Genomic DNA, 21885 nt, shown 5'->3' on the forward strand with positions numbered 1-21885 from the left:
CGAGAACAACGTCGCCCTTTGAACCATGCCCCATTTTGGGTCTATGCGTTTACGCGTGTACGCGTGGCTTGTGCGCGCGGAGATCGTGCGTTCGGCTTCCCTTCACCAAAGAACCTGCACTTGCCTCTCCGTCGTCCTTTAAGCAACACAAGTGTTATTTTTAACTACGTGATGCCAGAATGAAAATCCAAACAGTGTTAAATGCAGAGTAGTATTATATTTACGAGTGCTGATACACAACAAGTGTTTGTTTTAAATAATACAGACCACTATAGTGGAATACATGGTGCAATAAATAACTATTTTTTTTACCACGTACCTTATTTTTTACTGGCTACAGTCATAAGAAATGTATTTTAAATGTTGTTTTTATATACCTCATTTACCCGGTAGGCTTCTAATTTCGGCTCATGTCCATGTTGACACGTGGACTAAGTGAAGAGGGTAACCGATGGTGAAAAAAAGTCCACTGTAATTCCACTGTAATTTTATCCAAATGTCAAATCAAATATTTTGGCCCAAACCCCATACAGCAGCATTCAGTTTGGAGCAGTGGTGCTGCTGGCAGAGGTTACATCCATGTCTGCGCAGTTCATTATTTCTCGACCTTTGACACTGCTCGTGTATGGGCTGAGAATTAGAAAGGCGCATTCTCAAGCTCACTGAAAAAGGCAGAGCATGGTGCGCGCGTTGAATATTCAATGAGAGGGGGGGAAGTAAGGGAAAGTGACGCTGCGTGCCAGTCCTTCATCTTACGTTACTGATTAGCTGTTAAACAGATTATATACAGCTGAATGGGTTCAAATGTGGCTGAAGAAAACAGCCGGAGTTCAATGCAATGCGGTTTCCTTCCCAGCCACTTGAGCAGGATGAACACACGTTGTCGCCACTAACAGCTCGATAATGAAACATGTGGCTGTTCAAATTGTCTCACTTTAACCACAGTGCTTAAAAAAACAAAAACAAAAAACATGGAGAGCAACTGCAACTGTAGTTTGAGTTGTTTGGATGAAGCAGTATCAAAATATAGATATTAATATATTGTATAGATATATGAACACCATTCATATTTAGCTGAATTTCGGATGTAAATCCAAAGTTAACACTTTTGGTATTTTCAATTCATACACAAACGTACTCATATTTCCATATCAGTTGTCTAATTCCCTTCAATGTATTGAGGAAACAGCTGCAGACTAAATAAAAAGATGCCACCAAACGCTTCCATTTCATACAATATGAAGATAAAAGTGCACTAAACTATAAAATACTTGTTTTTGAAAAAAATCCTCCTGAAAATAGCCTCCCCTCTGCTAACAATGATTCAGTTCTCAACATTTACAAGCGAGGTTGGAAGCCTGGAGCAGCAGGCGTTTTTCTTCTAAAAAGTAGTAAACATACACTTTATATATGTACTAAAGTGTTAAAAAGTTGCTAAACTATTTCGTTAAAGTTTGTATTTTAACATATTAGATTTAGTATACACATTTAGTAAGCTGGATAAGTTTAAAGTAGTTGAATGTGCAGTGCCACAGCAAGCCACGCGGGTCCAAAAGAGCTCTCATTGAGAAGCCACGTGTCCGTTTCCAAAGCCTCTCCAACTTAACCACCTCCTTTGTACGACTAACCCACATCGGCAGCGTCCCTCCACATAAAGGGATTTGCAATTTCAAGATATTTCAGCTTAAATGTTTTTGACAGTTCCCTCGCTTTTACTTCGGCTTGGTTATTTTAACTGTGCCAAATGGGTCACCTTGGGTTGCTGTCTGCGCGCAAAGGGCTTTTGCGCGCATTCAGTCTGAATTTTTTCCAACTTTCCTTGACGGGGAAACCAGCTGCTGGTCGTGAAAAGACGGCTTATTAATTGTCCTTTGTCATGCAGAATTGCTTGATTTCTAAAGAAACGTACAAAGGCTCTTTTTCAGGATTCAAGTATTTTGTTTCGTGCGTATTTTCAAACCATCGAATCAGCTGCAGCGCCGCGCCGTCTACCAGACTCTCAGGTACTGACTGCCTGCTCCCTTTGTCCCCTTTTAATGCTGTTGTAAATCGTGCAGACTGATTTGTTACAAGCTGTTCTTTTAATCTGATAGATAAGAGACATGTCAAAGAAAAGCCGTAAATAAAAAATTAGCCGGAATAAAGACAAGGGCGAGTCTGCTAGATGGGCGCCTGTTGACTCAAGCGGCTCTCCAGCGTCAGGGGAGCCCTCTCCTCAGCTCCGTCAAGGTTACGTCCACAATTCCCTTTTCTTCTTTTTAAAAAGACACCGTAGTCCTTTTTGCTTCAATGAATTGATCGGCACAAAATTAAGAATAAATAAATTGAGCATTTGGAGCACCGAGCGTATAAGCTCCCCCAGGGCGCATACCCCCGGGCTATTGAATGGATAAAGGGCGCTTTGCAGAGGACGTTGTGAGCAAAATGGGGCTCTATGGTGCAATTAACAAAATAGTCTAATCCCATATCTTAACAAATGCAAATATTTGAGTTTGGTTAAAATGGTTAAGTGAACAATTAAATGAAAGTTTACAAGTGAAACTTCACATCCAAAAAGGCACATTGATGCAGATAATGTGCTGTACGCAATTCAAGAGTTTTTACTCCCTTTAAAAGGTATAGGGATACGTTCCCAATGAAGCAAATACAAATTAAAGCGTATTCAACATAATAAATAAACATTTGAGAGCCAACGCTTCAGTCAGAGAGCAGCTGTAGCGGTGCGTAAAATAGGCGAACAAAACTGGAACAACTCTTGGCTTGGCCATTATGGAGATGTTTTAGTGATCAGATGACATATTATTTTTCTTGAATAAAACAATATACACATATATACTCTTTTTAGACATATTTTACCAGAATAGCCACATAAGTATTTTGCCTTCCAGACTAAATGTATCTTTGAGGATGCTGCGTACTTTTTTACTTGGCCCATTTTTTCATTTTGTGGATCTAACGATTTGCCACGAAAATCACAGTACATAGTAATTACCGATGCTATGTTTTATTTAAACATAATGTTGGCTGAGCCATAGAGGCTTATATTAAGTGTTAAACACACCTGGAGTTAATAAAACCGACAGTGAACATGACCCCACTGGTGCGTAAGAACAATAAGAAGAATATGGGTCATGGACACCAAACTGTGTCTTTTCCTCATTTATGTTCATGTCAGATCGATATCTTAAGATATGCACACTCCTGATTATACACTCACCGTGATTATTAACTCAGGCACACGAGACGGATCATTTCAGCTGGGGCTAAACTTGAAATAAGCTCCAAAGGACCAGGCAGTGATATTTGCGTTGAGTGTCCCCCAGGGAAAGCATATAAAGGACCCCAAAACAACGTCTTTATCGCCTCTTAGTGATAAAGATTATTAAGCATTTGATTTACTCGTTTAGGGTGGAGTTCAGTTCATGTTGCCTAATACGCTTATTCTAGATACACAAGTACATTTTGCTTGTCTGCAGTGCAGCTGGGTAAATTCTTGTCTTCCCCAATTTATTTTTGTCTTGCTGAGAAAACATTGTGAACCTTGTCAAGCACCCTTTCAGTCGTCTTCTCATACACCAAACACACCGTACACATAGCAGCTGTACCTCATGTAAGAGAAGATGGAAGTATATATTTAAAATTGCAAAGAAATTGGGTCTTGCGTCTAAAATAAGGCACTGCACATGTTGCAGATGCAGCGCAGCCCGAAAGAGATTATATGTGTGGATATGTAATTCATAATACCATTTTGACCAAAGACTATCATTCTGTATTTTACATGTATTGTCTCCTCGCGGCTTCTTGTTTATTATAATTGAATGCCCAAACTGTTCATATCAACCTGAGGTTACGCGCCCAGTGTGCGCGCTCAGTGGTGCGTAAAGACCAAAACATTTAACTCACACCACAACAGTCTGCCGCTCAGAAATATTTTTATTTAAGTATCAACATTTTTAAATAAATAAATATTTGTTTCAATTACACTGAAGATATAATTTCAGAGTCATTTCAGCAATGTGACATTGAGGGAATTTCTCTCCAGCTTTCCATATTTAAGTCACAGTTCCATCCACAGAATGAATCTAACCAGTAGCCACCATGTATACAAAATACTGCCTCCCCCAAAATACTAATAAACAATGATGCTATTGTTTTTTTTTGGGGCTTTATCTTTACAAATATGCCTACCATATTCATTGGCAACAACAAATGGACCGTTTTCAGAAAAAACTACATACAAAACATACAACATGTATACAGCTATACAATAATTCAGGACAAATCCCTGATTAAATATTCTCTTTCTATGTACAGACGACTGAACACAAGTGGAACAGTCTCTTTTTTTTTGGCTGTATTCAAAATCAAGAGGACCAAAATGTTTTAGAGGGGAGAACGCGGGAGAGTTCATGGGGAGACGGAGAGGTCCACGTCCTCCTTTTCGGACGAGGAGGGAGATATGGGAATGTCATCCTCCTCTTCCTCCGAGCATCTCGCGGTCGATAGGGACGAGCATTTGCAGTTGTGTGATCCAGTCCTTTGGCCGCTGCTCTTGCCCTCCTTTTTGTGCTTCACTCTGCGGTTCTGGAACCAGATTTTCACCTGTTTCTCGGACAAGTTCAGGTATGTGGCGATCTCGATGCGCCTCAGTCTGGAGAGGTACATGTTGGAGGTGAACTCTCGCTCCAGCTCCAAAAGTTGTGTGCTGGTGAAGGCCGTGCGCATGCGCTTACTGCTCTGAAGTTTGCTGTTGCTGTTTTCTGTGAAACAAATAAATAAAGAGAAATCGTCAGCTACGGTGATAGTTTTGGCAACACGTTAAAAGTGGCTTTTCCCACACAATGAAACGCTACAAGAGCCCGTTACTTACCGATGGAGATGCAGTGGAACTGTCGCGGGTCTGGGACCGAGTACGCAGCTTGGTATATCCCCGGTCCGTGGCTGAGGTTGGAAGCGTGTTGCCTCGACAGAGCCGAGTGACAGTACTGTGAGCTGAAGGGAGAAAAGGACGCCTTGAGAAGCGGCAGTGTCGGCGGAGACTGGTGGAGCTGGGTCGCGGTCATGCACAGCGGGCAGAAGCACAGCAGCCCGGCTTTCCTGGAGTGGCAGGAGCCCGGCAGCCCTTGGGGGTGGTGCGGCGAGTGCACGGCGTACGGGAATAAGGGCGGGTGGTTCTCGTTCCCCTTATCGTTGGCCTCCCGTAAAATCAAGGAATCCACAAGAAAAGACCTCGGCATGTTTGCAAACGTGTTGCTGTGCAGCGTGGTTGAAGTTGAAGCCTGCGCGTGGTTGTGTCAGCGTGCTCTCCTCAGGGCGGTGGACAGCGAAGTGGTGCTGAAGCCGCAGCACTGCCCCTTAAATAGCCGCCGTGGACTCGGTTCGGCCATGTGACGGTTACGCTGTAAGCGGCCAAGAGCTCTCAATAGGGTTTTGTGCCTTTCTCTCGGCATTCCCACTGCACGCTTCCCCATTATTTCACTTGTTAACTAAATGAACTGCATAATGTAGTCTATTCTTGTCAGCCCCACCCACGCCGCAAGAGGCGGCACTGCCCATTCTCCCTTTTATCATCACTCTCATTTTATCATAGAGCACAGCTTAAATTTGAGAGAGAAAACGTCCCTGTCACATTTGGAAAGCCGGTATATGTATTCAAGTTTTGTCTTAGACATTGAGCAGCCTATTAGGTATGTATGTAGTCTTAATTATGTCTGTATAACCAGGGCGAGAAGGAGAAGCTTTCAGAAATGTTTACAACTGCTAATGTACATTTAGCCTATTAACAGTAAGTAAATTACTGAATAATTTCCCATCGTTGATTTAAGATGAAAGGGTCACTGTGCCTGTATGGTGAGATTACGAAAAGGTATTTATTATCAGATACATTATAGGCCTTACATGTATCTACTTTTCGCTAGGTTATTTTTCTGGTTAATTATTTATGTGACAGATCTTCTGCACTTGTGTGGCTACTTAACTGAGTGTTGAGCGCAAACATAAATGCAACAGCTGAATGTAAAGTTTATGCATATCCATTTTAGGGTTAATGTGTCATTTCTGGGCACAAAAAAGGGACAAGTCATCGCCTGAAGGCAGTGCTGTTAAAGAGCAGTGATTAATTCCTTTGCTCGGGCCCCTGCCGAGTCGGGGGAAAGAATATGTAAAAATAACCAGGTTTTCACTCTGCGGCCCTTATTGAATGTCATTGTGGAGGGTTTTCAATGAGAGAGAAAGAGAGTCGAATTAAAGTGTGTGACAGCGGCGGATAGACGCAACAAAGGCGACTCTGTCATAGAGGAGCCCAATGCGCGGCGCGTGAAGCCCCCGCCTCGCGCACTGATTGAATTAAGTAATAGGAAAACATTTTCTTTCACTTTAAGGCTCTCTGAACAAGACCTTCAAAGGGACGGGACCCGTAATGTGTGAGTAAATAGTGGAATGTGATGTATCTGCCTCCAAGTAAACAGTTTGTTTATATCTTACATTAAAGATAAATATGAGATCGTAAACAGATCCGAGTTATAGCCGCAATGCCTCGGGACGTTACATTTGATGGGTAGGGGCAATGATAATGTCAAATGCATTTACGTTATTGCACCGCTGCATCCTAGTGGTAGTTTAACCTGCTTTCTGCTTTATTATTCGTTCTGAGAGGTTCCCCTATTTCATTATTTTGATATTGTCGTCTGTTAGGGTTTATGTTGTCTGTTTTAGGCATATTTCCTATAAATTGTCACGTCCAGCGTAATGGCTCTTCAGCTCCAAAACACACCCACATGAGGGTGTGATGCTATCTGTTTTCTCCTCATTAAAGAGGCCTAATGTGCTTCACACCGCTAATCTTCCATAAAGGCTAGACCTGTAATTAGGCTGCTGCGCCATTAAAGTAGGTACAAATTAGGAGCAGTTAAACCCTTTAACGAGACAAAATATCTGTCCTTTCATTTCCTGCCAGGAATTAGCCATTAACTCGTCTGTCAATCTTGTTGCACTCTATGGAACCTGTAAATACAAATCTATCGCTTTTATTCCGATTTTTAATGAGGTAATAAGTTAAAGACATGTTTTCATCATATGTTAAAAAGCACCATTATTCCCATGAAGAGTGTGCCAGTGTATGTGCTCAAGCAGAAAATTAAATAGGTAAACTGTGTATTTGGTTCAGCCCTGGGCTAAACACTGCAGATTTTAAAAGTATCGTGTCTCAAATCCTGCTTTTTACAGCGGCAGATAAGCTGCATGTGGTGGCTGCTTGATGTATTGCTTAACATAAAGATGTTATCAAAGGCCCTAATTTTCAAATTATGTACAGCAGTCACCCTGTGGATAGGAATAGAGGTTTCATGGGTCGTCACGCAGGGAGGCTCATCCTAATTTGCAAACCCAACTGGAGACTGACAAATAGTTTTGACCTCCCTCTGGAGGCGCGGGCCAGAAGTGCAAAGAATCTCATTCTCCATAATCACTTGTTACTGAGATAAATAATCGAGGGAAATAGCCCACTCGCATTATTTCAACTCTATTACTTTTTTTTTGCTCTAGTCCCTACCTAAAAAAAGACATACATTCATAGCCACTTATGATAAGAGTGATGCATCATCACATCCATATCTGTGTGTTCCCTACAAACCAATGAGCTCCATGTGTTCAGTAACTAGCATACAGCTGTGGGTTGGTAAAGCTTCTTAACGTTTATGTTTGATATGTGGAAAGCAATGCCCCTGAAATAGTAAATTATTTATAAGATATTAAGTTGGAACAATTGCCATCACTCAAGTTCATCCCTGATGATAACACTGACCAGTGCCTGCTGTGCCGTTGAAGAAGCATTTACAAGGGCTTTTATGCAATTATACCCAAAGATCTCGTGCCTGATGACATAAAGAGAGCAGTCTGTTTATGGAGATGTAGTCAATATCTCCTTTTCTTTTTGGTATGAATAATTCATAGTTTAAGACACTATCCCCCCTCACTTAATATGTACACACACTTAAACACCCACACATCTCTAATACAAATGATGGTTTTAGCTGACAGTGTAACAGGATTTAAGGTCCCAGTGGGGTTTGGCCCAGCCGTGGATGGGCGCTGTGACTGTCGACGTGACACAGAGGGCCGGCTGCCCCTCCTAATCTCCCCCTGAGGCAACATCACAGACTGCAGATCCTGCTGCACCTCTATGGACGCACAAAGGCCTGATTATCATTCATATGCTTACCAGAAAAACCAGTCCAATAGATAACAGATGACACATAAGTACCAGCTGAATGGTGCAATATGTTGAGGCTGCAGAGTCTATGGGGACTAATGAATCCTTAAGAGAGAGGGAGACTGACAAAGAGACGCAGTCATTTGAGGTATCGTGATGTGTCAGATATAAGACTCTACAGGTGAACATGGACCTGAGAGAAACTGAGAAGACTAACTGCTTACAATGTGTTTATTTGCAAGGAATAAATAACCAACTATCTATGTGTTTTAGCGTAATGAACAGTGTCTGATCATATTTAGAAAGTCGAGCCGTTTCAGAGATTATTAGGATGATGATCTTCAAGTGTCCATTTTAAAATACTAATTGAAAATGTACTGTTTTACTCAGCATTGCCTCACAATCCAACAGATCAAATATAATTTTTACTTTAACTTAAGAGAGGAGAAACATCCAGCAAATCAACATTAGATGCACTACTTAATTATTTTCAGATGCTTAGTTTTTGTCTTGTTTTTTCTATAGTTATTTGAAGTATTTTGTTTAAAAATGTGTTTTTTATTTGCTCATAAATGTTTCCTATCAGAAACTTTTCTTTCACATGTTCCTACTAAATTCTTATACTTCACAAGAAGCAGCCCAAATGTGAGCCCAGAGAGGGACTTGCACTGTGTTGGCTGACATCTGATTGATCCTTCATTTTACTTTTACAAACGTTGTTCGAAAGCACAAAGTAAAGCCTAAAATACTTACTGCTTGTGTGCCCTTGTAAATATGGTTCACTCACTGGTAGATACATTCTGAGTAAATAATAAAATAAAACAAAATGTAAAAAAAAGATATACTGTTGAAGGACTTTTTTTTCACTTCTTTTTAAATTTCTGACAACACATCTTAGGCACTGATGGCTCCTCAACAAGTGTCAGTCAAATTGAAAGTAAAGATATAAAATATTGTTGTATATTAGGTTATAATACAACTTTCACAAACCTTCCTTCATATATTCCTTCATATTATTTTTTCTGTGTTTATTTCTGTTTTTCTGATGATTTGAAAAGGCTATTTACAAGCTGCAAAGAGAACACCAATAATAAGAAAAGACCAACTAATAACCCAGTCTAACTATCAGTGACCTGAGCAGTATCACAAACTCCTTTACACATTTAATATTAAAAGTCCATATCTTAAAATACTACTAGATAAAAGATTAGATTAGATGAGTATGTTTGTGTTTATATATCCACACGTAGGTTTCAGTACATTTCATATGTGGGATATATTCTGCTATGAATGTTAATTTACAAATGCACACCTTGATACATCACTGAAAGGCAAGAGGTCATGCTGCACAATGACACATCTCCACATGTGTGAATATGACAAATGACGCACCATACGTCATGCTGACAAAAGTTTGAGCTGCGGTTCATTGAGGAGCTTCGTAAAAATCTCCTAGCAACCTCCGTCATGGAGGTCCATTAGAGAGTTATAATCAAAGTTCAACAATGTAGAAGGATCATAGTCGTGTTTACGAAAAGTCACTTCTGCAGACAGTAGCATTGGAAAAGTCCCCTTTGACAAAATGGAAAGACAAACATCATACTCATTATTTGTCTACAAAATTGTGTTCCATATTTGGTCGAGTTGTCTGAATTATCCCAAATGATTCCAACAACTTTCAAACCAAGAGAAATACGTTTTAAATCCCTTATTAGTCCCACAAGATGAAATGTATTCTCTGCATTTCATCCTATCCTTAGTAATTAAGGAGCAGTGGGCAGCCTCGTGAAGCACCCGGGGTTCAGTGCTTTGCTCAAGGACACTTTGACATGCAAACTATAGGGAGACCAGGGATCGAACCGGATACCTTGTGGTTTCAGAACCCCATGAGCTACAGCCTTTTTTAAACAAGGCACCATGTCATTTGGTCTCTGTCAATGTCATATCCCCTTTGCGCATACATCAGCATTATAGTTGTCTGCCAGAAGCTGTAATAAATATACTTTATATCTATTGTTAAGCCACGTTATTTTGATACCCTTTTAAGATCTTGGTCTTTTTAACCTATATATTTTAACCAGATGAAAGATTTTAGTCATCAGACATCAGACTGGATCTTAAGTTATCAGAGAAACAAGCTGAACAAATGTTAGCAGCAGCTTGGCTCACAGCCCCTCCTGCAACCCTGTGTACGACGAACAGCATCAGAGAAGCTGTGATTTTTAACTCCACATTTAGGAGGTTTACTGATTTTAATCTCTGGGTCCGTTTGCTTTGCAGAGAATGAGTCCTGCAATCAAAACAAGTCAAACTTTATTTGAATAGGGAAATGTAAAAACAAGCGCTGTTGACCAAAGTGCTGAACAGGCACAAAACACAAATGAATAAACAACAACAGGAACAGAAGAAAAACAATAAACATAATGTGCACATAATAGTATTACATTCTGTAAAATTGCTACAACAAAGGATGAAGTCAACTTCAAATCACTCAAACGACAAGGAGACATCACGGCAATTGTTGTGAAGGCAAAAACTATGAGCTCATGCTTCACATTACAAAGCTTTGTCTTTTGTTGTTCTTTTGATGAGGAGACACCTGGCAGAACATTGCATATTGTGCCTTTAAAGTTAATGTTTAAATTGAAAATATTTTAGAAAAACAAAAGAAAATGCTTAATTTATTTACACTGATGAGTTTGAGTTTTGAGTGCTGTTGCTAGGTGCGTCCTCAGAGCTACACGCCGGCCACACTGACTGAATGACTGAACTTAGTTAATGAATAACTAATTCACAGAATTAAACAGTGGTCTGACAAAGAGCTACTTTGTTGATGGAGGTCCAATCAGTGATGTTGAACATGACTACTCTCAGTTGGTTTGGGTTTTCAAGATAGTGCTTGTTTGGTGTTGGTCGTTACAACAAACCCTCTGAATTTAGTTCTGTAGTTTTAGCAAGCTTATTTTTTTGTTTACCATTAGTTGTTGTCCAGGGAGCAAATGTAGCAAAATACTAAATGTTGAGCTGCTATGCAGATATGATGATATGAGTTTTCTGTTCTCCAAACCAAGTTATAACTGCTCAACAATCAAGGTCACCCCCAACATCGAACAAGTTTAGACATATAAAAAGCATATAATGTATATGTTATATAACATATATATTAACATATCTTCAGCAATATCTTGTTCAATCCTATTTCCTCCCTGGAGTTTTGGGCCTTTATGAATTGTCAGAATGCGGAATGGCTGTTATCTTGATATAAACAATATAAACACTATTATAGTATAAATAATAATATACCTAGTAGCTTTCTTTATTCATAGAGAAAGTTACAAAGTGATTGGGTTTTTAAATAGACTGAGAACCATCATGGTGTGTCTTCCCTTGGGTGGTGCCTTGGTGTAGCATCCACGATTGATGTGTTGACTTTCTGTTCAGTAAATCCCACAAGATCATGGAGCAGCCAAAATAAAAAATGCATATGATCTCTGTCTACAGTCTTAAAACATTTATGAACACAACAAAAGGCCAAGAACAAGCTAAATCCCAAAAATATAAGACTAATGCTGCTTTCACATGGAATCAGGTCGTCGGTAGACAGCGGAAGGCGACTTTAGAAAAACACAGGAGAAAAGAAAGTCAGATGTGTCAAAACGTCAAAATGAAGACGTATGACGATATTTTGTTACAGTGATTCTATTGTTTTATAAAGAATGGAATCAAATATATGAACTACAATTATGTTGTGATTCTATTATGTAAATATTCTGGTAATGCATGTAGTTATAAAAACAGCGTTCTCTATATTCTGTTCCAAAGTAAAAGGAAAAGAAAATACATTGTGGAGGCCAGCAAAAAGTGATGGCTAAAAAATAAAATACAAATATTTTTGGATAATTTGCACACGATTGTCATCCATTCTGACACTTTTTTTTCTACGAGAACAGAGAGTGGTTTAAAATAAGTTAATATTCCTACTTCAGCAGGGCCATAGCCTGTTTTTGACGAGAATAAATGGGAAATAGATGCAAACCTGACAGTCTGACCTCTCTAATGAGTCCATTTACATTTAAATGTGATGATTTTCTGGGAACTGAAATGGTCGACATCGTACCATGAACGTTTTCAACTTCAGAATAAAACAAATGGTACAAAGCAATGCTGTTTGCCATCCAATGTCCGTCATACTAAGACACAAAGCATTTGTTAACTCCTGAAATCTCCAACTGTGTTCTCTGACATGCAGGACTCATCCATCCTCACACCTTCCTCATCAATGAAAAATAATTAGAAATTGAATTTTGCTCAAAAATATGGTTAGAAAAACTCCACACAGCCATTAGAGGTCTAACTATCTTGGGATGATTTCCAAATCCCTTTTGATGTAAATCCATTGGTTCTGCTATAGATATGTCTCAAACTTCCCCTTTGACCCTTTTCATATAAAAGCCTTGAAATTCTCTTCAAAAGGGTTTGTTACCCTGCGGAGGTCAGTAGGCTATTACGTATGGCTGACTCACATTTTTCCAAATCAGCCAACTTTTGGCCAAGAAATAACAGGTCAAACCAATGAATTTAATGAACTCTCCCAGACACAATGAATGCCTCTTGCCATTTGAACCCCAATAAAGGGATATGGGCAGGTCAGCCAGCCCTTTCAAGGGGTTTGTACACAAATGTGACAGAATGCAGTTGCTTCAGTGTCTGCGCTGACAAGTTGTTCAAAGTGCTGGGGATGTCAGTGATAGTGCCTCCATCCACACTGCCCCCTTTGTTCCCTATTTTGTGTCTGTTGCTCTTTCATCAACAGTCCCACACGTACAAAAGCGAAAGAATGCAAAGCGTCTTTTGCAATGTTCAATGTTTGCCTCATTTCTCTATGCCGAATTTTATGCTGTAGGCCAACATGCAGGAGACTTTATTGTCGGGAAAACAAAGCCGAATTATGGCGCAGAACAACTTCTGATGGTGACTCGCTACTCCTCCCTCCTTTTCACCGCTTTACTTCTCTGATCCTCCCCTCTTGCCTCCCCTCATTCACTTTCTCCTTCATTCATTGTCTTTTTTTCTTTCTGAGTCTTCATTTTTGATGCTCTGATGTTTCCAGTAGGTTTAATTTGAAAATCAAAAGATGAGAGAACAGAAAAACAAAAGGAAAATAGCTAAATCTCCTTTTATTTCAACTTTTAGCTGAAACTTTTATCAGCATCAAATATGTTTAATTGATGCAGCTGCCAAGCTGCTTTGTGCTTGGCCGAGAAAAAAACATCTTTAAACATATGGTATGTGTGTGTTCATTTAATTGAATCAATTCGAGGCCATGGGAAACCACCAAGGGGGGTAAGGGTTCGGGAAAAGGGAGGTCAAAGAGTTAGAGCAGGAGGGAGGGGGGATAAACACTCCAAAAACTACTCATGTAACCATTACTTACCAATTTTCAGCTCAGGAGTTCATTATTACCTCATTCTTAGTGTGTTTCTCCCAACAACAGGATGAGAATGAGCTTCAGGGAAAACTCTTAAAGGAAGCTGACTCAAAGACCACTGTGATTCCTTTAAGTTTATGGTTTTCTCATTAATGACCTCCTGTGGTTTGGCCTGTTTCCTCTCCATTCATCTCACATTAGCCCCCTTTCAGAGGTCACTATTGTTTTGGGATTGTTTTCATTTTTTAGGATACAAATGTTCAAATGTCCACACAAACTTTAAAACATTTTAACATTTTAAATACAACTGAACCACTGTCACTCTGCCTAGCCACATGATCTAAAGAAATCTGGGGATGCATTTTATTTTTTCAGTAGTTTCTGAAGTTTTTGTTGAACACATCAGTTGCTTGGTCGGTGATAGGCTACATTTTCCAAACATCAAGTCGTACCCACGCTTCAAAGGATGGATTTGAGTCGTTTTTGAGCATCACTTTCAGGACAATGAATAAGAAATGTAGGGACATTTGCATAAGAGTCGACACCCTGTATGATTTTCATAACTTTTCTTCTCAAATTTCTATTGCAGGCATTGTGATTTGAAGTCAGCTTTTGTTCGTTTTTTTTCCCCACACTTTTTGGTTGTTTCATTTTACTTCTCTACCCCCTCCCTCAATCCTAATGACCTCTGTGACGGCTTTTTACTCCGTCTCACACACTGCTTTTGACTAAACGGGGAATATATGGCTCAGACTCAAGAGTTATGACGTAAGCAGTGTGAAGAAGCGGTTTAGGCTAATTCAATGTCTATATATGACCATATATGTGAGAGTCTGCGTTATGATGGGTCACTGCCCATCTCACAGGGTCCCCTAGTTTTCTGCAGATGCGCTCTATTCAGGAGGCGACACGCGGCGGGACGCTGCTGGGAGGTAGTTACTATTTCTCCATTACCATAGAAACTAACACACTAGCTTTCAGCTGGACTAGGCCAGGGGTCCACTGACACCAACTTTCACACTACTCTAAGCCCTGACAACACCCCAAATAGATCTCAGTGCAGTGAATAATACCCATTTGTACCCAGTTCAATGACAGAATGAGCTGCAAGCAAAACTCTCAATGCTATGACACCAAAAAATAAGAGGCCTCCTTTTTGCGACACCTTTTATAATGAACACAATGGTGATGGGATGAACTCTTGGGCACTGATATGGAGAGAAGCCGTCAAGTAAAAACTACATTTATATGAAAAATACAAGCAACAGGTTATATCTAGTCTAGATCCATGTTTATCTGGTCCAATAGCAATGTAGGGGGTTGTCAATTTAAGCGGTTTCTCTCGCTGCGGAAAGTGTTTATAGGCAATGCCAGAAAATTCACAATTTACAATTTAGTCCAAACTTAATAGAATAGTTTGACGTTTTGTGAAATATGCCTGTTTGCATTCTTGCCAAGGGCTAAATGAGCAGAGTGATACTGCTCTCATGTCTGTACGGTAAATATGAAGCTACAGCGAGCAGCCGGTTAGCATAAAGACTATAAACAGGGGGGTGAAAACGCTAATCTTGATTTGTCCAATGGTACTAAGAGCCACTTACCAGACCCGAAAGGCTAAGGTTGTCTGTTTAATTAGTACAAAGACTGAAATCTAAAAATGACAAGGGGCTTTTGCCAGACGTACACTTACTACTTAATTGGCAAAGTAACTGTTTCTCGTCTCTGTGCTTTGCTAAGCTAACTGGTTGCAGGTAATAGCTACTTATTTATCGTACAGTCAATATCTTGATTAGTGTTTTATAGGTCCTTGCTCGATACAACTATGTGACTTTAAACAAGCAATATACAACATCCAGTGTCTTAATATAGCAGCAAATCCCTCAGGTAAACACTGATAGCTCTGTCAGCATTTTCGTTGTAGTTTGTATTTTTAGCTACAGTTGGTGGTGCAGACGTCCCCATGTACATATACAATATATATATATATATATATATATATATATATATATATATATATATATATATATATACATATATATATATATATATATATATATATATATATATATTATATATATATATATATATATATATATATATATATATATATATTATATATGATATGGGTACAGTACAAGTCCACTGAAAAAACTAACACTTGGGCACTGATGGGGAGTGAAGCAGTCAAGTAAAAAATACAGAAGTTTACATTTTATGATGACGAATACTAGCAAAAGCAGGTTCGCAATATGTAAATCAGTGTTCTTTTGTATAGTGTAGGTTGGAGTTAGTTTAATATCTTTCCTGTTTACATCATATTTGCTCTACACTTCTGAAAATAGCTTCTGCAGCTGCACAACTCCCTGGTTTTAATGTCAGAAATTAAATTTTCCTAATGTATGATGTATATATTACATGGTAAGGGTAATAATTGGGCATTGTGGAAGGTACGAGGTCAAAGTTCACAATTGATCCTCTCACCCCTGGCAGGTGCAGCTCACAGGAGTGAGAGGAGGCGGCCCCTCGTCTCCCGCACCTCTTCACGCTGCTCAGCGAGAGAAAGGGAGGAGTGTAAATGAGTGCACTCCAGAAAGCCATCACCTGCTCCCTCCACCCTAAAATCCCCACTAACTCCGCCAGACAGAGATATCCAACAACTCCAGCTCAAATTTCTCCAACTCCGGTTAATGAGAGAGACAGAGAAAGCGAGACTGACAGAGAGGGAGGGAAAGGGAGGGAGGAAGAGAAGAGGAATCAAGAATTTTAACTATTAGCATCCATGCAGTGATTTGGTTTTTTCGCCTGTTTTGTTGTTCTGAGTATGAATGCATTCATCTGCAGCAAAATGTACATTTGTCATGCCTATAGAGGGAACTGAATTGGACTGGAAGGGGCATTGAGTTTGTGCGCAGAGAGAGCCCACGGGTGATATTGATGGGTGCCCCTCCCAGCTTCTCCCAGATTCCCCCTCTATTGTGACTTTGAGTGAATGTATCCTCTTGCTAAGGGCACTGGAATGTGTCTTCTCAACTCGTGTGATGGATGGGGCCTTGTTTTCTACTCCTCCGCCCCTCCCTCTGAATCCCTCTTTCTCTCCCTCAGCCTTTGACTCTTTCATTACATCCTTTTATTCGGCACCAATAAAAGTCAGTGATTCTTCATCAGCCGTTGTGCAGATCTGAGGGCCGCTGTTATTTTTCATCAGGAGTGTGTCACACATCACCATTCAGCCCCTCCGTCACACAAATTCAGACACTGGCACAGAGTCTGAAGCAGGTGGAGATACACCATCAATGAATTATTCAAATGAGACACTGGGCATATCCTTTAAATTTAATTTAAATACTTGGTTAATGTTGTTTAGTGGGTCTCTATTGCCATTTACGCATGAGGGTGATATACTGTTTTAGCATATAGTAGCAGTAGTAGAAGTAGTACAAAATCTTCTCTTCTCTTCTGCTATAAATAATTAGGATAATAAAATAATAATACACAAAATAAAAGTATTACAATGAATACAGATAACAGAAAAGACATTGGTAATACATGCTCTTTGTTTTGGCTGCATGGTCTCACATTTGAACAGAAATTGTAAAACCTTTCTAACCTTCAGGGTAATGAGAGAAGTAAAACATGAAATACAAACACAAACGGTGTAGTGAAGTTTCTAAAAGAAGTCCTTCAGGGAAATCTCAGTGGTGTGCAAATAAACCAACATAAACCAACATGAGCGACCAGTGCATCGCGCTCAATCAGTTCCATCGTTCGCCATGAAGGGCTGACTGAAGATGTGCCCGAAATCAGTGACAAATGATATTAATAAGGATATCACAAAGTGACAAATGTCTCCAGAATTACACATACAATAATCAAACGATATATTCCACTGTATTACAAGGCAACAAACTAAATATAATAAGGTTAAAAGTATATTAACTGCAAAAAAAACTAAAACGTATGAAAGTAAAAGTTGGGCATAATGTGCTCTTTTACAGTTATATTATTGCAATATTATTACTGACTCTTTCACACATAAGCAGCACATTAATGGTACAGCTGGTGGAGGTGGAGCACATTTAAACTACTTTATATGCTGTTGGATAGTTTAAGTACCTAAAATTGTACTTAAGTACAGTACTTGAGTAAACGTACTACTTCCCACCACTGTGCCAGGTCATTTGAATGGATGACATCACCCCGACTACTGTGTAATAAATCACATCAGAATATCTACCTGAAGAAAATACCATCAAAGAAAGTTACTTCAGACCGTTTTGAAAGGATTTATTTGAACATTCTGTTTAAAATTGCACATCCTAAAAAAAAAACCTGACAGCATTCAAATCATTTCCATTTAGCTTTATGCATTACAACCCAGCGCAGCACTTCCTGTTTGATCATGGCATATTTATTCCCTCTGCCATTCACCATAAAAGTTGAAAGCACCAAATATTTGTCATATACTTATACTTAAGTATTTTGTATCTTTCACTCTCATTATTTTCTACTATTTGTTTCCCTTGTTGCGTATCATCCCAAGATACCTCACACTCAGACATGTTTCCTATTGGTGGCCTTGTGGAAAGTGAGTGTGTCTCTATTTAAAAAGTATTATTCAACCGAGTGTTGCATAAGAAGCTCCAAACAGGAGTCAGGCCTCGCAAATGAATCATCAGCTCAGTCATCGTGTCAAACAACGATCCTCTGGTACTTATAGCACTTTATGACATTTTACACAATCTAAAAAGACTCATACACAACTAAATACAAGCAGAAGTATCACTTAAACAAATTATAACACATTTTACTGTTCGCTTTATGCGTGGACATGCATAAATGTCAATACAGCAGTAGACGTAAGTAAAGTAAAAGAAAATGTATCAGGTTTTGATTCAGTTATGTTACTCTGAGCACAATTATTATATATAATATTGTGTCATAGATATTATGATAATTTTGCAATCACATACCTATCGTTAGTTGGCATAACGTATTGGCAAAATGTAACATGTACATTAATTAAGCTTATAAATTTCAGAAAAGAAAATGTATGTGATTTCTTACAGATATTGAAATGTTATTTAAATATTAATCTAACAGATATATATTTTTGTGTTTAACCGGTGAATGTAGACAGCTGATTGGCTATGAGAGATATGTCTCAAGATGTTTCTCCATTGTCTGACTCGTTAGGCCTGAATCACCTTATCTTTAGAGTCCTTTGTATTGTAAGATGCTTCTAATATATTGTTCACCATCATACATTATTTCGGGGGCACAGATTCAAACACATCTCATGAAGTTCAACACAATATAATGAAGGCATCACTGGAAGTCCAGTTGATATCAGAGAAAAATAAGTCTGGCTCGGCAAAAGACTTATTTATTTAGTATTTATTTATTTTGTGTTTATTTATTTTGTGTTTATTTATTTTTGTATATTCATTTATTTTATTCATTTACCAGGGACAGTGCACAATAATCAACATTTCAGTTTCCACCTCAATGTAAATCTGCCAGAGTTAGCTCGAGAGCAAATTGTTTCCTGCAGTCCCTGGGCAGGTTATTACAATTTAATGACCCAATATTATCAGTACAATATAACAGCAAACACTACAGTACAACACTGTATATAACAGCAGTGGTAGAGATGAGGTACAATTACTCGTGATTGCAGGTTTGCTTTGTTTAAAGCCATTTCTTGTTTTTGTTAAAAGGTTAGGTAATTAGTGCTTTGTCTTAACTCAATAGAAACACCGTTCCAGTAATGGGGGGCTCTGACTGGGAAGACTCTGGTCTTTGCCCTTCTTACCTTGCCACCACTAACTGAACCATTAACTGATTCAGTGTGGGCGGTACAAACCATGTAGAACCTTACAGACGAGGCCACGATCTGCTAAATGTTTAAAACTAACGAATCTAAATAGATTGTGTATTTCAACGATATAGCAATAATTAGCGATTGGCCTTTCGGTTAAGTGTTTTTACTATTTATTTGTGAAGGGACTCAATAGGTTTCAGAGTTTTCAAGCCTGCTTGTGATCAACTATAAAACAGTGTATAATGTGGGAAAAGAACACAGCATGCATAATAAATCAAGAGTTTGACTGCTTTTGTTGTTAGGTATGATCTTATACATCTAACATTAGCCAGGTTGAATTATACCAGCAACTTTTTTAGCGTGCTTTTTAAATGACAGATTTGATTCCAATACATTTTACCACCTTGAGATTTTCTCCTTTAACACGCACAGCAGGTCGTGAGTCTCCGTGTCCCCTTGTAAAGGATCAATCTGTCATTTGAAACTAACGTGAATATGATTGGATGACTGCAAAGTCTGCAAGATGTGTGATGATGACAGATAATTCAACAATAAAAGAGAGACTTTAAAATCTATTATTATTTTTAAACAAATGTTTATCACATCAATTATGTCTCTTCCTGCTTCTGTGACAAGTTTGGGAGGATATGTTGAGATGAAATAGACCACAGGTGTAATGTGGGCTTTTATTATTACAGCACTTTAAAACAAACATGTAGGCACGCAGCTTTAAAACACCAGTTACAAATTAAGTTTTGGCATTATTATATAAAAAAGTCAAAAAAGCAACTGCAAAGGAAAAACATACACACACCAAGGAAGAAAAATAAAATGAGACAATTCCATTTGGTGTGAGGGATGATGAAGTGAGGTGCAAATGAATGTGTAGCCTGCATCAAATTATTAAGATTTCAAAGAATTACAAATGAACCCATTTGTAATTGATAAACTTTCAAGTAATGTATAATTACATTTTGTTGCTCATCTAATAATTGTATTGTAGGCTATAACCTTATTAGAAAATGTAGTGTTTTTTGAGTTCCACACAAACTGATTTTACGGATCTTTAGTTGTCTGCTTTGAATGGAGGAAATGCACAACAACAACATGGAAGAGGCCTTTCAACATTGTGATGCAATATAGATATTTTTCAATGGAGAATTATATTAATTGTTAACCTTGGAAGTATTATAACATTTTACCATCACATTTATTTTGTTTATATGTTGTGTGTCAATGTAAAAACAAATATATGTATGTTTTAATTTTCTGATATGAAAGCACAACATAGCCTACTTAAAGTACACTGAGCACAAATAATTAACTTTCACTAGTATCTCATTGTATTTTTACTAGTGCCCTCTGCAGGCCAGCCACGAACACCCACACTCAGCAATGTGGACTAAAAAGTGTCTCGCTATTTTTTGGCCTCAATTTAATCTATTTAAATCTTCAGAATAAGAGTATAAATTCTAGAGCAAAATTATTTTTAAAAGAATCCCTAAAACCAAAATGTAATTCGCATGAAATTAATCCCCTAATTTAAATGTAGCCACAATCAGCTTATGTGCATTATTTTAATTCCTAAAATACAATTTCTTAGAATAAAGCTACATGTTGCATTATGTCCTAGTGAGCTCAGTTACAGTTCAGCATTTTATGTTGTAACTGCTTTGTTGAGTCCATGTCTTTTCTTTATTGGTGTTGAAAGCCCCCGGCAGCATTAAATCTGCACAATGGACTCATATTAGTTTTATTGTGCCGTCATCCTCCTCTTGCTCCCACTTCACATCATTTTGCTAATGGTTGGAGGAACGATGGAGGAAAGGGATGAGAGATCACTCATCTTGCCTTCTCCGCTTCAGGCGCAAAGGATTTTAACTGTGTGCACAAGTTCAGGATATTTGGTGTTGTTTGGTCACTTGGAGGCAGGGAGCCATCATCAGAGGCAGATTTAGTGTTGCCTCCCAGCAGCTGCCTCTGTTGCCTCCGGCTAGAACGGTGGCTCTCTCATCCAAATGGAAAGGGTTGTTTGTTTTATTTTTGGCATCAAAAACTTTGAATGTCTAAAAAAAACTATCAGGATTTATCACATTTTATTTCAAATAGTCTTTTTTCTGTCAAATTTTAGGGGTTTGAACAGGAAAACCCCATTTGACTTATTCAAATTCAATTTAGATTTATTTCTTCCAGCTTTTAAATTGTTCACCTGTTCTTTCATTTGCATAATCTTCACTGACATTATTGCCAGATGGTTTGTACATTGTACACTGTTCTTTTTTTATACCTCACCTAAAAAGTATACTATGCTGTACTATTCTTAACTCTTTAACATCATTAAAGATTCATCACTTTGTGGATGATTTATCCTTGGTCTGCAATTTAATATTTTCAGCAATGTGAATAATCAGAAAACATATATATATA

At 38.6% G+C, this 21885-nt stretch overlaps 1 protein-coding gene across 1 annotated transcript; it reads right to left on the reverse strand.

Annotated features, from left to right (window-relative positions):
• Window positions 1–4407: 4407 nt before the first annotated feature.
• On the reverse strand, window positions 4408–5387 carry gsx1 (GS homeobox 1; the record flags this gene model as incomplete). Its single annotated transcript, XM_079214456.1, is given in 3 exon segments — window positions 4408–4760; window positions 4871–5294; window positions 5298–5387. Coding segments are annotated over 3 exon segments (867 nt in total).
• Window positions 5388–21885: the final 16498 nt, after the last annotated feature.

This window comes from Taurulus bubalis (genome assembly GCF_910589615.1).
Source record: "Taurulus bubalis genome assembly, chromosome: 2".
NCBI classification, from domain to species: Eukaryota; Metazoa; Chordata; class Actinopteri; order Perciformes; family Cottidae; genus Taurulus; species Taurulus bubalis.